The sequence below is a fragment of the Carcharodon carcharias genome (assembly GCF_017639515.1).
Source record: "Carcharodon carcharias isolate sCarCar2 chromosome X unlocalized genomic scaffold, sCarCar2.pri SUPER_X_unloc_17, whole genome shotgun sequence".
NCBI lineage: Eukaryota > Metazoa > Chordata > Chondrichthyes > Lamniformes > Lamnidae > Carcharodon > Carcharodon carcharias.
This window is the reverse complement of record NW_024470872.1, coordinates 76,647-90,000: the sequence shown is the minus strand read 5'-3', so window position 1 is coordinate 90,000 and position 13,354 is coordinate 76,647. Positions and strand designations below refer to the sequence as shown.

At 56.4% G+C, this 13,354-nt stretch overlaps 1 protein-coding gene across 1 annotated transcript in view; it reads left to right on the top strand.

Annotated features, from left to right (window-relative positions):
• LOC121275085 (transcription factor Sp1-like) overlaps positions 1-9,768 on the top strand; it is a gene marked incomplete at its 5' end in the record, with an annotated part of 32,955 nt that extends 23,187 nt beyond the window's left edge. The window contains 2 exons of the mRNA XM_041182491.1: positions 8,222-8,461; positions 9,760-9,768. Of these exons, the coding sequence (XP_041038425.1) occupies positions 8,222-8,461; positions 9,760-9,768 (249 nt within the window). The remainder of the gene's footprint in view (positions 1-8,221; positions 8,462-9,759) is intronic.
• Between the last annotated feature and the right edge of the window lie 3,586 nt (positions 9,769-13,354).

The following is a 13,354-nucleotide window of genomic DNA, read 5'->3' as shown; positions in this document are numbered from 1 at the left end:
GTGGTGTAGGTACACCCACGGCGCTGTTAGGGAGGGAGTTCCAGGATTTTGTCCGTGTGGTGTAGGTACACCCACAGCGCTGTTAGGAAGGGAGTTCCAGGATTTTGTCCGTGTGGTGTAGGTACACCCACGGCGCTGTTAGGGAGGGAGTTCCAGGATTTTGTCCCTGTGTGTGGTGTAGGTACACCCACAGCGCTGTTAGGGAGGGAGTTCCAGGATTTTGTCCGTGTGTTGTAGGTACACCCACAGCACTGTTAGGGAGGGAGTTCCAGGATTTTGTCCCGTGTGGTGTAGGTACACCCACAGCGCTGTTAGGGAGGGAGTTCCAGGATTTTGTCCCGTGTGGTGTAGGTACACCCACAGCGCTGTTAGGGAGGGAGTTCCAGGATTTTGTCCCGTGTGGTGTAGGTACACCCACGGCGCTGTTAGGGAGGGAGTTCCAGGATTTTGTCCCGTGTGGTGTAGGTACACCCACAGTGCTGTTAGGGAGGGAGTTCCAGGATTTTGTCCGTGTGGTGTAGGTACACCCACAGCGCTGTTAGGGAGGGAGTTCCAGGATTTTGTCCGTGTGGTGTAGGTACACCCACAGCGCTGTTAGGGAGGGAGTTCCAGGATTTTGTCCCTGTGGTGTAGGTACACCCACGGTGCTGTTAGGGAGGGAGTTCCAGGATTTTGTCCCGTGTGGTGTAGGTAAACTCATAGCGCTGTTAGGGAGGGAGTTCCAGGATTTGTCCCATGTGGTGTAGGTACACCCACGGCGCTGTTAGGGAGGGAGTTCCAGGATTTTGTCCCTGTGTGGTGTAGGTACACCCACGGCGCTGTTAGGGAGGGAGTTCCAGGATTTTGTCCCGTGTGGTGTAGGTACACCCACGGCGCTGTTAGGGAGGGAGTTCCAGGATTTTGTCCGTGTGGTGTAGGTACACCCACGGCACTGTTAGGGAGGGAGTTCCAGGATTTTGTCCGTGTGGTGTAGGTACACCCACGGCGCTGTTAGGGAGGAAGTTCCAGGACTTTGACCCGGCGACAGTGAAGGAACGGCCGATATATTGCCAAGTCGGGTTGGTGAGCGGCTGGGAGGGGAACTTGCAGGTGGTGGTGTTCCCCATGTGTCTGCTGCCCTTGTCCTTCTAGATGGTAGAGGTGGTGAGTTTGGGCGGCGCTGTCGAAGGAGCCCTTGGCGAGTTGCTGCAGTGCATCTTGTAGATGGTACACACGCTGCTGCCCCTGTGCGTCGGTGGTGGTGGTGGAGGGAGTGAATGTTGGTGGATGGGTTGCCCCATCGAGCGGGGCTGCTTTGTCCCGGACGTTGTCCAGCTTCTCCCGGGTGTTGTGAGAGCCGCCTGGTTCACTTCCAGGGGCCCAGCCGCTTCCCCTGGTCTTGGTGAGTCCGCAGCGAATGCAGTGCATCTCCCTCCCCCCCTCTCTGTCTCTCTTGTCTGTCTCTCTCTCTCTCTCTCTCTCTCTCTCTCCCTCCGTCTCTCTCTCTGTCTGTGTCTCTCTCTCTCTCTCTCTCTCTCTCTCTGTGTTTGCTCAACTCGCCCCACGTTTTAGCCCCCTCCCGATCCAGGCATCAACGCGTGGGCTCGACTCATGTCTTCCCCCCGCCTCTCCACCCTCCTCACCCGGGGTACTGAATCCGGCGCCAGGGCGGAGGGGGCTGGTGTTTGGGCCCAGCCGCAGCTGCACTCCGCTGACCGGTGGCAGTCGTCCGGTCGGTCCCCCACTCCCGCGCCTCCTCGCACCCCCCTCTTGAACCCTTCTCTCTACACCCCCCCCCCCCCCCCACTCCTAAGAACCCTCCATTCCGAAGTGCCGAACCACCACTTGCGCCTATTTCGGACCTTGGTCATCGGTCATCGTTGTCATCGATCTTTTAAACCAAATGAATTAACGAAAGCAGGGAGTTCCTTTGGGGATTTAACCTCCCCCCCCCACCCCATTGTTGGACAGGGAGAGAGAGATTCGCTTCGGTGTGGGGCTGGGAGCTGGGGTTGTGGGGGGGTGGGTGATGCTGGGGTTTAGTTGCTTACTGGTGGCAGTGAAGGGTTCAGGGGCCTTTTATTTTTTTACACGTTTTTTTTTAAAAGAGAAAGGATTTGACAAAAAGCAATATATGTACGAGAAAGAAAATATTTCTAAGCTTCTCTCTCTCTCTCTCTCTCTTGACCAAACGAACTATGTTGTGCTGTTTGGCGATTGTGCTATGTACTGTGTGTGTACAGGCTTTTACAACAGGAGATTGTTTTTTACAGATATATATATATATCTCTCTCTCTCTCTCTCTACCTCCCCGTCTCTCTCTCTCCCTGCCCCTGTCTCTCTCTCTCTCCCTGCCCCTGTCTCTCTCTCTCCCTGCCCCTGTCTCTCTCTCTCTCCCTGCCCCTGTCTCTCTCTCTCTCCCTGCCCCTGTCTCTCTCTCTCCCTGCCCCTGTCTCTCTCTCTCCCTGCCCCTGTCTCTCTCTCTCCCTGCCCCTGTCTCTCTCTCTCCCTGCCCCTGTCTCTCTCTCTCCCTGCCCCTGTCTCTCTCTCTCCCTGCCCCTGTCTCTCTCTCTCCCTGCCCCTGTCTCTCTCTCCCTGCCCCTGTCTCTTCCTCCCCCCCTCTCTCTCCCTCCCCGCATCTCTCTCTCTCCCTCCCCGCATCTCTCTCTCTCCCTCCCCGCATCTCTCTCTCTCCCTCCCCGCATCTCTCTCTCTCCCTCCCCGCATCTCTCTCTCTCCCTCCCCGCATCTCTCTCTCTCCCTCCCCGCATCTCTCTCTCTCCCTCCCCGCATCTCTCTCTCTCCCTCCCCCGTCTCTCTCTCTCTCTCCCTCCCCTGTCTCTCTCTCTCTCTCCCTCCCCCGTCTCTCTCTCTCCCTCCCCCTGTCACTCTCCATCACTCCCTCCCCCTGTCTCTCTCTCTCTCTCCCTCCCTCCTCCTGTCTCTCTTTCTCTCCCTTCCCTGTCTCTCTCTCTCTCTCTCCCTCCCCTGTCTCTCTCTCTCCCTCCCCCTGTCTGTCTCTATCTCTCTCTCCCTCCCCTGTCTGTCTCTCTCTCTCTCCCTCCCCCTGTCTGTCTCTCCCTCCCCCTGTCTGTCTCTCACTCCCCCTGTCTCTCTCTCTCTCCCTGCCCCTGTCTCTCTCTCTCTCCCTGCCCCTGTCTCTCTCTCTCTCCCTGCCCCTGTCTCTCTCTCTCTCCCTGCCCCTGTCTCTCTCTCTCCCTGCCCCTGTCTCTCTCTCTCCCTGCCCCTGTCTCTCTCTCTCCCTCCCCCTGTCTCTCTCTCTCCCTGCCCCTGTCTCTCTCTCTCTCCCTGCCCCTGTCTGTCTCTTCCTGCCCCTGTCTCTCTCTCTCCCTGCCCCTGTCTCTCTCTCCCTGCCCCTGTCTCTCTCTCCCTGCCCCTGTCTCTCTCTCCCTGCCCCTGTCTCTTCCTCCCCCCCTCTCTCTCCCTCCCCGCATCTCTCTCTCTCCCTCCCCGCATCTCTCTCTCTCCCTCCCCGCATCTCTCTCTCTCCCTCCCCGCATCTCTCTCTCTCCCTCCCCGCATCTCCTTTCTCTCCCTCCCCCGTCTCTCTCTCTCTCCCCCTCCCCTGTCTCTCTCTCTCTCCCTCCCCCTGTCACTCTCCATCACTCCCTCCCCCTGTCTCTCTCTCTCCCTCCCCCTGTCACTCTCCATCACTCCCTCCCCCTGTCTCTCTCTCTCCCTCCCCCTGTCACTCTCCATCACTCCCTCCCCCTGTCTCTCTCTCTCCCTCCCCCTGTCTGTCTCTCTCTCTCTCTCCCTCCCCCTGTCTGTCTCTCACTCCCCCTGTCTCTCTCTCTCTCCCTCCCCTGTCTCTCTCTCTCCCTCCCCTGTCTCTCTCTCTCCCTCCCCCTGTCTCTCTCTCTCTCTCCCTCCCCCTGTCTCTCTCTCTCCCTCCTCCTGTCTCTCCCTCACTCCCCCTGTCTCTCTCTCTCTCTCTCTCCCTCCCTCCTCCTGTCTCTCTCTCTCTCCCTCCCCCTGACTCTCTCTCTCCCTCCTCCTGTCTCTCCCTCACTCCCCCTGTCTCTCTCTCTCTCTCTCCCTCCCCCTCCCCCTCTCAAACTGGTGCTGGGAACGAACTGTGTGAAGCCAGTAATCACGCTTTGAGAATATATATTTTTCAATTATGATTAAGTTTGCTTTTCTGGCGCCCCTCCCTCTCCGCTGTTTAATTGTTTTCCCCACCCTGCCCCCCCGCTCCCCCCCCCCCCACTCTCAAACCATAAATCGTCGGCCGTTAGCGAGGCCCCTGTTTCCCAGCGCCAGCCCCCCCACCTCACAACTAGAAACCCACCCTCCTCTGCTCTCCCGGCACCCCCGGCAACCTTCCTGTCCCCAGGACCGAGCGCGGGCGTGGTGGGGGAACATTGCCGTGTAGATTCAGAGCAAGGAGGAGGAGGCCATCTGGCCCATCATGCCTGTGCTGCCCCTTTGAAAGGCCTCCCTGTTTAGCCCCAACGCCCACTCTCTTCTCCCCCCCCCCATCCTCCCCAAATCCCTTCAAATTTTTCCCCCTACTGAACCCCCGACAGTGCGGCTCTCCCTCGGCGCTGACCCTCCGACAGTGCGGCGCTCCCTCGGCGCTGACCCTCCGACAGTGTGGCGCTCCCTCGGCGCTGACCCTCCGACAGTGCGGCGCTCCCTCGGCGCTGACCCTCCGACAGTGCGGCGCTCCTTCAGCGCTGACCCTCCGACACTGCGGCTCTCCCTCAGCGCTGACCCTCCGACAGTGCGGCTCTCCCTCAGCACTGACCCTCTGACAGTGCGGCGCTCCCTCAGCACTGACCCACCGACAGCGCGGCGCTCCCTCAGCACTGACCCTCCGACAGTGCGGCGCTCCCTCGGCGCTGACCCTCCAACAGTGCGGCGCTCCCTCGGCGCTGACCCTCCGACAGCGTGGCGCTCCCTCGGCGCTGACCCTCCGACAGCGTGGCGCTCCCTCAGCACTGACCCTCTAACAGTGCGGCGCTCCCTCAGCGCTGACCTTCCCACAGTGCAGCTCTCCCTCAGCACTGACCCTCCGACAGTGCGGCGCTCCCTCAGCGCTGACCTTCCCACAGTGCGGCACTCCCTCAGCACTGACCCTCTGACAGTGCGGCTCTCCCTCAGCACTGACCCTCCCACAGTGCGGCTCTCCCTCAGCACTGACCCTCCCACAGTGCGGCTCTCCCTCAGCGCTGACCCTCCGACAGTGCGGCTCTCCCTCAGCACTGATCCTCCGACACGGCGGCTCTCCCTCGGCCCTCCACCTTGCATTGATGCGCCAACTTGGATTACATGCTGAGGACATTTTTGGGAGGAGGCCAATCAGCCTGTCGAGCCTGTGCTGGTTTGAAAGGTCAGTCCAATGAGTCCTTACTCTCCTTCCCCCACCCTCACACCCCCATATCCCTGCAAATGTTTCCCCTTCCAGTATTTATCCGATTTCCCCCCCACTTTTGGAAAGTTCCTATTGAATCTGCTTCCACCGCCCTTTCAGGCAGCGCCTTCCAGATCACCGCAACTCGCTGTGTTTATAAACAATAATTCTCCTCATCTCCCCCCCACCCCACCCCCCACCCTCTGGTTCTGTTACCGATTCTCTTCAATCTGTGTCCCCTCTGGTTACTGACCCTCCCACCACTGGAAACAGTCTCTCCCTCTCTACTCTACCCCAAACCCCCTCCCTTCGTGATTTTGAACGTCTCGATTCAATCTCCCCCCCTCCCCGTCCCTTAACCTTCTCTGCTCTAAGGAGAACAATCCCAGCTTCTCCAGTCTCTCCAAGTGAACTGAAGTCCCCTCATCCCACCCCCCCAGGGTCCCGTTCTGGTAAATCTCCCTCCGCACCCTCTCCGAGACCCTCGACATCCTCCCTGGTGCGAGGGGCACAGAAATGGGGACACGGGGTACTCGAGCGGGGGTCTAAGGAGAGGTTTAAACAATTTTAGTGTAACTTGACCTCGTTCTGTACTCTGTGCCTCCGTTTATAAAGCGCAGGATCACGTCTACTTCCTCAACCCATCTTAAACCCCTCTGTCTGATTCTCTCTCTCTCTCTACCCCTTTCTCTCTTTATCCCCGTCTCTCTTTCTCTCGTCCCTGTGTCTTCCTCGTCCCCTTCGCTCCCTCCTCTCCCGCTCTCTCCCTCCTCTCCCGCTCTCTCCCTCCTCTCTTGCTCTCTCCCTCTTTTGCTCTCTCCCTCCTCTCTTGCTCTCTCCCTCCTCTCTTGCTCTCTCCCTCCTCTCCCGCTCCCTCCCTCCTCTCCCGCTCTCTCCCTCCTCTCCCGCTCTCTCCCTCCTCTCCCGCTCTCTCCCTCCTCTCCCGCTCTCTCCCTCCTCTCCCGCTCTCTCCCTCCTCTCCCGCTCTCTCCCTCCTCTCCCGCTCTCTCCCGCTCGCTCTCCCGCTCTCTCCCGCTCTCTCCCGCCTCTCCCGCTCTCTCCCGCTCTCGCCCGCTCTCTCCCGCTCGCTCTCCCGCTCGCTCTCCCGCTCGCTCTCCCGCTCGCTCTCCCGCTCGCTCTCCCGCTCTCTCCCTCCTCTCCTGCTCGTCCCCTGTCTGCTCTTTGCCCCGCCATGGTGCGTTAAGAGGGGTTTAACTTTTATACGGCAAAGTAATGACTTGACGACTGTAAAAGTTTTTAACACCCCAGCCTCGTGACGAAGTTCTGGAGTCACGAGTCGGGCCAGATGGACGGCAGATTTCCCTCCTCCCCTAAAGGGGGGCAAGAGCAAACCAGATGGGTTTTAACCACAACCGATGATGGCTCCGTGATCGACTGGCATTTGACCCCCAAAATCAAATACTAAATGGGAAACCCACCCACCCCTCCCCCGACCCTCTGCATCTTCCCTGGCGCTCCATCCCATTCCCATTCCTACCTTAGAAGGGGGACCCGGGGCGTTTGGGGTGGGGTGGGGGGTTGTTGTGGTAACGGGAGCCAGTTCTGTCCCAGGCGATGGGGGGAGCTCCCCTTCCCCACTCCCTGCCCTGGCTCCATTCCGATCAGCAGTTAGTAAAGGTGGTCCCCACACCTCTCTTCCTCCACTGGCTTGCTTCCCATTCCTCCCCCTTTCCCCTTTCCTGCCTCTCTTGCTCTTCCTCCCATCCCCCGTCTCTCTCTCTCTCTCTACCCCATCGCCTCTCTCTCTCTCTCTCTCTCTCTCTACCCCAACCCCTCTCTCTCTCTCTCTCTACCCCATCCCCTCTCTCTCTTCCTCATCCCCTCTCTCTCTCTCTCTCTCTACCCCAACCCCTCTCTCTCTCTCTCTCTCTACCCCATCCCCTCTTTCTCTCTCTCTACCCCATCCCCTTTCTCTCTCTCTCTCTCTACCCCATCCCCTTTCTCTCTCTCTCTCTACCCCATCCCCTTTCTCTCTCTCTCTCTACCCCATCCCCTTTCTCTCTCTCTCTACCCCATCCCCTTTCTCTCTCTCTCTACCCCATCCCCTTTCTCTCTCTCTCTACCCCATCCCCTTTCTCTCTCTCTCTACCCCATCCCCTTTCTCTCTCTCTCTCTACCCCATCCCCTTTCTCTCTCTCTCTCTACCCCATCCCCTTTCTCTCTCTCTCTCTACCCCATCCCCTTTCTCTCTCTCTCTCTACCCCATCCCCTTTCTCTCTCTCTACCCCATCCCCTTTCTCTCTCTCTCTACCCCATCCCCTTTCTCTCTCTCTCTACCCCATCCCCTTTCTCTCTCTCTCTACCCCATCACCTTTCTCTCTCTCTCTCTACCCCATCCCCTTTCTCTCTCTCTCTCTACCCCCATCCCCTTTCTCTCTCTCTCTCTACCCATCCCCTTTCTCTCTCTCTCTCTACCCCATCCCCTTTCTCTCTCTCTCTCTACCCCATCCCCTTTCTCTCTCTCTCTACCCCATCCCCTTTCTCTCTCTCTACCCCATCCCCTTTCTCTCTCTCTCTACCCCATCCCCTTTCTCTCTCTCTCTACCCTATCCCCTTTCTCTCTCTCTCTACCCCATCCCCTTTCTCTCTCTCTCTACCCCATCCTCTCTCTCTCTCTCTCTCTCCCTACCCCCTCCCCTCTCTCTCTCCCTAACCCCTCCCCTCTCTCTCTTTCCCCTCCCCTCTCTTCTCTTCCTTATCCTTTCTGCCCCAACCCCCCAGCTGCTTCCCCAGGGTGTGACCTACGTTACAACTCTGGTTGGGAACTGTGAGCCTCGATTATGGCTGTATATCTCATTTTAGTGTATAATTCATAATTGTTATTTTTGATTTTTTTTTTTAAAGATCTCTTATGACTCTGTAATAATGTCAAAAAAAAAAACCTGTTTGCCTATTTTGTACAAAGCCGAGTTTGACCGTAGTGTTGTAGAATCTCAATATATACCAGCAATTAAAAAAGTTTTTAATAAAAACAAGGACACCCCCTATCCCTCGTCCACTCTGTGCCTCAGTTTGACTCGGACACCCCCTGCGCGCTTTGAACAGCGGGAGACCGGCTTACGAAACCATTCAGCGGACGGGAATGTAACGTTGTGGGGGGGGTGGGGGGGGGGAGCTCGAGTGCGTCCGGACTTTGGCGGGAAGACCAGGAGAGAGGTCGGGGAGGCGCGGAGGGATCCGGGCGTCCCGGTGCATGAATCACACCAACCCAAGTTGGTGTGTGCCAGAGTGGCAAAGTGATGGGGAAGGCAAATTGGAGTGTGGTCCTTTCACTGAGAGGGTGGGTGGGGGGTGGGGGGTGGGGGGGAGGTGGGGGTGGAATGGGATGCAAAAGGTAGAGGAGTTATACTGCAGGGCGCGAGTGAGGCCACATCCGGGGCACTGCCTGCAGTCTTGGTCTCCTTGCTCAAGGATACGAATGCTTGAGAGAAAACGCCGAGCAGGTTCATTCCACTGATTCCTGGGATGAAGGGGCTGCCCCTGTCTCTCTCTCTCTCTCTCTCTCTCTCGTGAGGGAGACCATTGCAGCTTAGAAGGCTGGGAGGTGGTCTCATTGAAATCTACAGGATCCTGAGGGAACGCGGCAGGCTGGATGCTGAGGGTATGTTTCCCCTTGGGGGAGAGACGAAAACTGGGCAGGGTCGGGGGTTTGGGGGGGGGTGGGTTAGCATTGACCAGACGCTGAACAGGACCAGCCATATGCGTACCCTGGCTACGAGAGCAGGTCAGAGGCTGGGAATCCTGCGGAGAGTCACTCACCTCCTGACTACCCCCCCACTCCCCAAACCCTGCCCTGAATTAGCAAATAGGAAAGGACTTTTCTCAGGCAAGTGGGTGTGAAAGGGGAAAGTGCAATTTGCGGATGCGAGAGGTTTGTAATCTTACAGCACAGGAATCGTCCATTCGGCCCATCGACCCTGTGTTGGCTCTTTGAAAGATCTGTTCGGTTAGCCCCCACTTTGAACGCACTTCTCCCCCCCCCCCCACCCCCATGAACTTCTCTGTTCTGGGTAACAGGCTCGAGGGACGGAGTGGCCTCCTCCTGTCCCTGTGTAACAAGCTCGAAGAGGAGGGGGCTGAATGGCCTCCTCCTGTTCCTGTGTAACAGGCTCGAGGAGGGGGCTGAAGGGCCTCCTCCTGTTCCTGTGTAACAGGCTCGAGGAGGGAGGGGCTGAATGTCCTCCTCCTGTCCCTGTGTAACAGGCTCGAGGAGGAGGAGGGGCTGAATGGCCTTTTTATTTTATTCATTCAGGGGATGTGGGTGTCGCTGGGCTGGGCCCAGCATTTATGGCCCATCCCTAATTGCCCCCTTGAGAAGGTGGGGGGGATGAGCTGCCTTCTTGAACCGCTGCAGTCCCCCTGTGGTGTTTTCTCTGTGCTAGGAAAACTGAAAGGTCTGAAGGTGGATAAATCACCTGGACCAGATAGATTACACTCCAGAGTTCTGAAGGAGATCGCTGAAGAGACAGTGGAGGCGTTAGTGGTGATCTTTCAGGAATCACTGGAGTCAGGGAGGGTCCCAGACGACTGGAAAATCGCTAATGTAACCCCCCCTGTTTAAGAAGGGAGTGAGGCAAAAGACGGGAAAATTACAGGCCGATTAGCCTGAACTCGGTCGTTGGTAAGATTTTAGAATCCATTATTAAGGATGAGATTTCGGAATACTTGGAAGTGCATGGTAAAATCGGGCAAAGTCAGCATGGTTTCATCAAGGGGAGGTCATGCCTGACAAATCTGTTAGAATTCTTTGAGGAGGTAACGAGTAGGTTAGACAAAGGAGAGCCAATGGATGTTATCTACTTGGACTTCCAGAAGGCCTTTGACAAGGTGCCGCACAGGAGGCTGCTCAGTGAGATAAGAGCCCATGGTGTTAGAGGCAAGGTACTAGCATGGATAGAAGATTGGCTGTCTGGCAGGAGGCAGAGAGTGGGGAAAATGGGGTCCTTCTCAGGATGGCGGCCGGTGACTAGTGGAGTTCCGCAGGGGTCAGTATTGGGACCACAACTTTTCACTTTATACATTAATGATCTAGATGAAGGAACTGAGAACATCCTGGCTGAGTTTGCAGATGATACAAAGAGAGGTGGAGGGACAGGTAGTATTGAGGAGGTGGGGAGGCTGCAGAAGGATTTGGACAGGTTAGGAGAATGGGCAAAGAAGTGGCAGATGGAATACAACGTGGGCAAGTGTGAGGTCATGCACTTTGATAGGAAGAATAGAGGCATAGACTATTTTCTAAATGGGGAGAGAATTCAGAAATCTGGAGTGCAAAGGGACTTGGGAGTCCTAGTCCAGAATTCTCTTAAGGTTAACTTGCAGGTTGAGTCGGTAGTTAGGAAGGCAAATGCATCGTTGGTATTTATTTCGAGAGGACTAGAATATAAAAGCAGGGATGTGCTGCTGAGGCTTTATAAGGCTCTGGTCAGACCACATTTAGAATATTGTGAGCAATTTTGGGCCCCGTATCAGGAAGGATGTGCTGGCCCTGGAGAGTGTCCAGAGGAGGTTCACGAGAACGATCCCAGGAATGAAAGGCTTAACATATGAGGAACGTTTGAGGACTCTGGGTCTATACTCGATGGAGTTCAGAAGGATGAGGGGGGATCTGATTGAAACTTACAGAATACTGAAAGGCCTGGATAGAGTGGACGTGGGGAAGATGTCCCCATCAGTAGGAGAGACTAGGTCCTGAGGGCACAGCCTCAGAGCAAAGGGGAGACCTTTTAGAACAGAGATGAGGAGAAACTTCTTTAGCCAGAGAGTGGTGAATCTATGGAATTCATTGCCACAGAAAGCTGTGGAGGCCGGGTCATTGAGTGTATTTAAGACCGAGATAGATCGGTTCCTGATTGGTAAGGGGATCAAAGGTTACAGGGAGAAGGCGGGAGAATGGGGTTGAGAAACTTATCAGCCGTGATTGAATGGCGGAGCAGACTCGATGGGCTGAATGGCCTAATTTCTGCTATTTCTTATGGTCTTGTGTAGATACACCCACGGCGCTGTTAGGGAGGGAGTTCCAGGATTTTGTCCGTGTGGTGTAGGTACACCCACGGTGCTGTTAGGGAGGGAGTTCCAGGATTTTGTCCGTGTGGTGTAGGTACACCCACGGTGCTGTTAGGGAGGGAGTTCCAGGATTTTGTCCGTGTGGTGTAGGGACACCCACAGCGCTGTTAGGGAGGGAGTTCCAGGATTTTGTCCCGTGTGGTGTAGGGACACCCACGGCGCTGTTAGGGAGGGAGTTCCAGGATTTTGTCCCGTGTGGTGTAGGGACACCCACGGCGCTGTTAGGGAGGGAGTTCCAGGATTTTGTCCCGTGTGGTGTAGGGACACCCACGGCGCTGTTAGGGAGGGAGTTCCAGGATTTTGACCCGGCGACAGTGAAGGAACGGCCAATATATTCCCAAGTCGAGATGGTGAGTGGCTCGGGAGGGGGAACTTGCAGGTGGCGGTGTTCCCCATGTGTCTGCTGCCCTCGTCCTTCTAGAAGGTAGAGGTGGTGGGTTTGGGCGGCGCTGTCGAAGAAGCCCTTGGCGAGTTGCTGCAGTCCATCTTGTAGATGGTACACACACTGCTGCCCCTGTGCGTCGGTGGTGGTGGTGGAGGGAGTGAATGTTTGTGGATGGGGTGCCCCATCGAGCGGGGGCTGCTTTGTCCTGGACGGTGTCGAGCTTCTCGAGTGTTGTGGGAGCCGCACTCATCCAGGCGAGTGGGGAATGTCCCATCACGCTCCTGACTTGTGCCTTGTAGATGGTGGACAAGCTTTGGGGGGGGAGTCAGGAGGTGAGTGACTCTCCGCAGGATTCCCAGCCTCTGACCTGCTCTTGTAGCCACAGTGTTTATATGGCTGGTCCCAGTTCAGTTTCTGGTCAATGGTAACCCCCCAGGATGCTGATAGTGGGGGATTCAGCGATGGTAATGCCATTGAATGTCAAGGGGCGATGGTTGGATTCTCGCTTGTTGGAGAGATGGTCATTGCCTGACACTTGTGTGGTGCGAATGTTACTTGCCACTCGTCAGCCCCGAGCCTTGATACTGTCCAGGTCTTGCTGCATTCGGACATGCACTGCTTCAAATGCAGCAAGACCTGGACAATATCCAGGCTCGGGGCTGACGAGTGGCAAGTAAAATTCGCACCACACAAGTGCCAGGCAATGACCTGTCCCTGTGCAACAGGCTTGAGGAGAGAGGGCTGAATGGCCTCCTCCTGTTCCTGTGTAAGAGGCTCGAGGAGGAGGAGGGGCTGAATGGCCTCCTCCTGTTCCTGTGTAAGAGGCTCGAGGAGGAGGAGGGGCTGAATGGCCTCCTCCTGTTCCTGTAAAAACACCACAAGGAACGAAACATGTTTTTCAAAAATAGTTTTATTTAATAAATATATTCAGGGCTCTGTATTGCAGGTGCAAACACGTACACACACACAACACACGCGCACACACACACACACACACACACAACACACGCGCGCACACACACACACACAACACACGCACACACACACACACACACACACAACACACGCGCACACACACACACACACAACACACGCACACACACACACAACACACGCGCACACACACACACACACAACACGCGCACACACACACACAACACACGCACACACACACAACACGCACACACACAACACACGCACACACACACACACACAACACACGCACACACACAACACACACAACACACGCACACACACAACACGCGCACACACACACAACACACGCGCACACACACACACACAACACGCACACACACACACACACAACACACGCACACACACACAACACACGCGCACACACACACACAACACACGCGCACACACACAACACACGCGCACACACACACACACACACACACACACACACACACACACAACACACGCACACACACACACACACACACACACACACGTTAAATTCATACACCTCCACCCAAAACCGAGCTGCAGACTTTGACAGAATTCAGGAA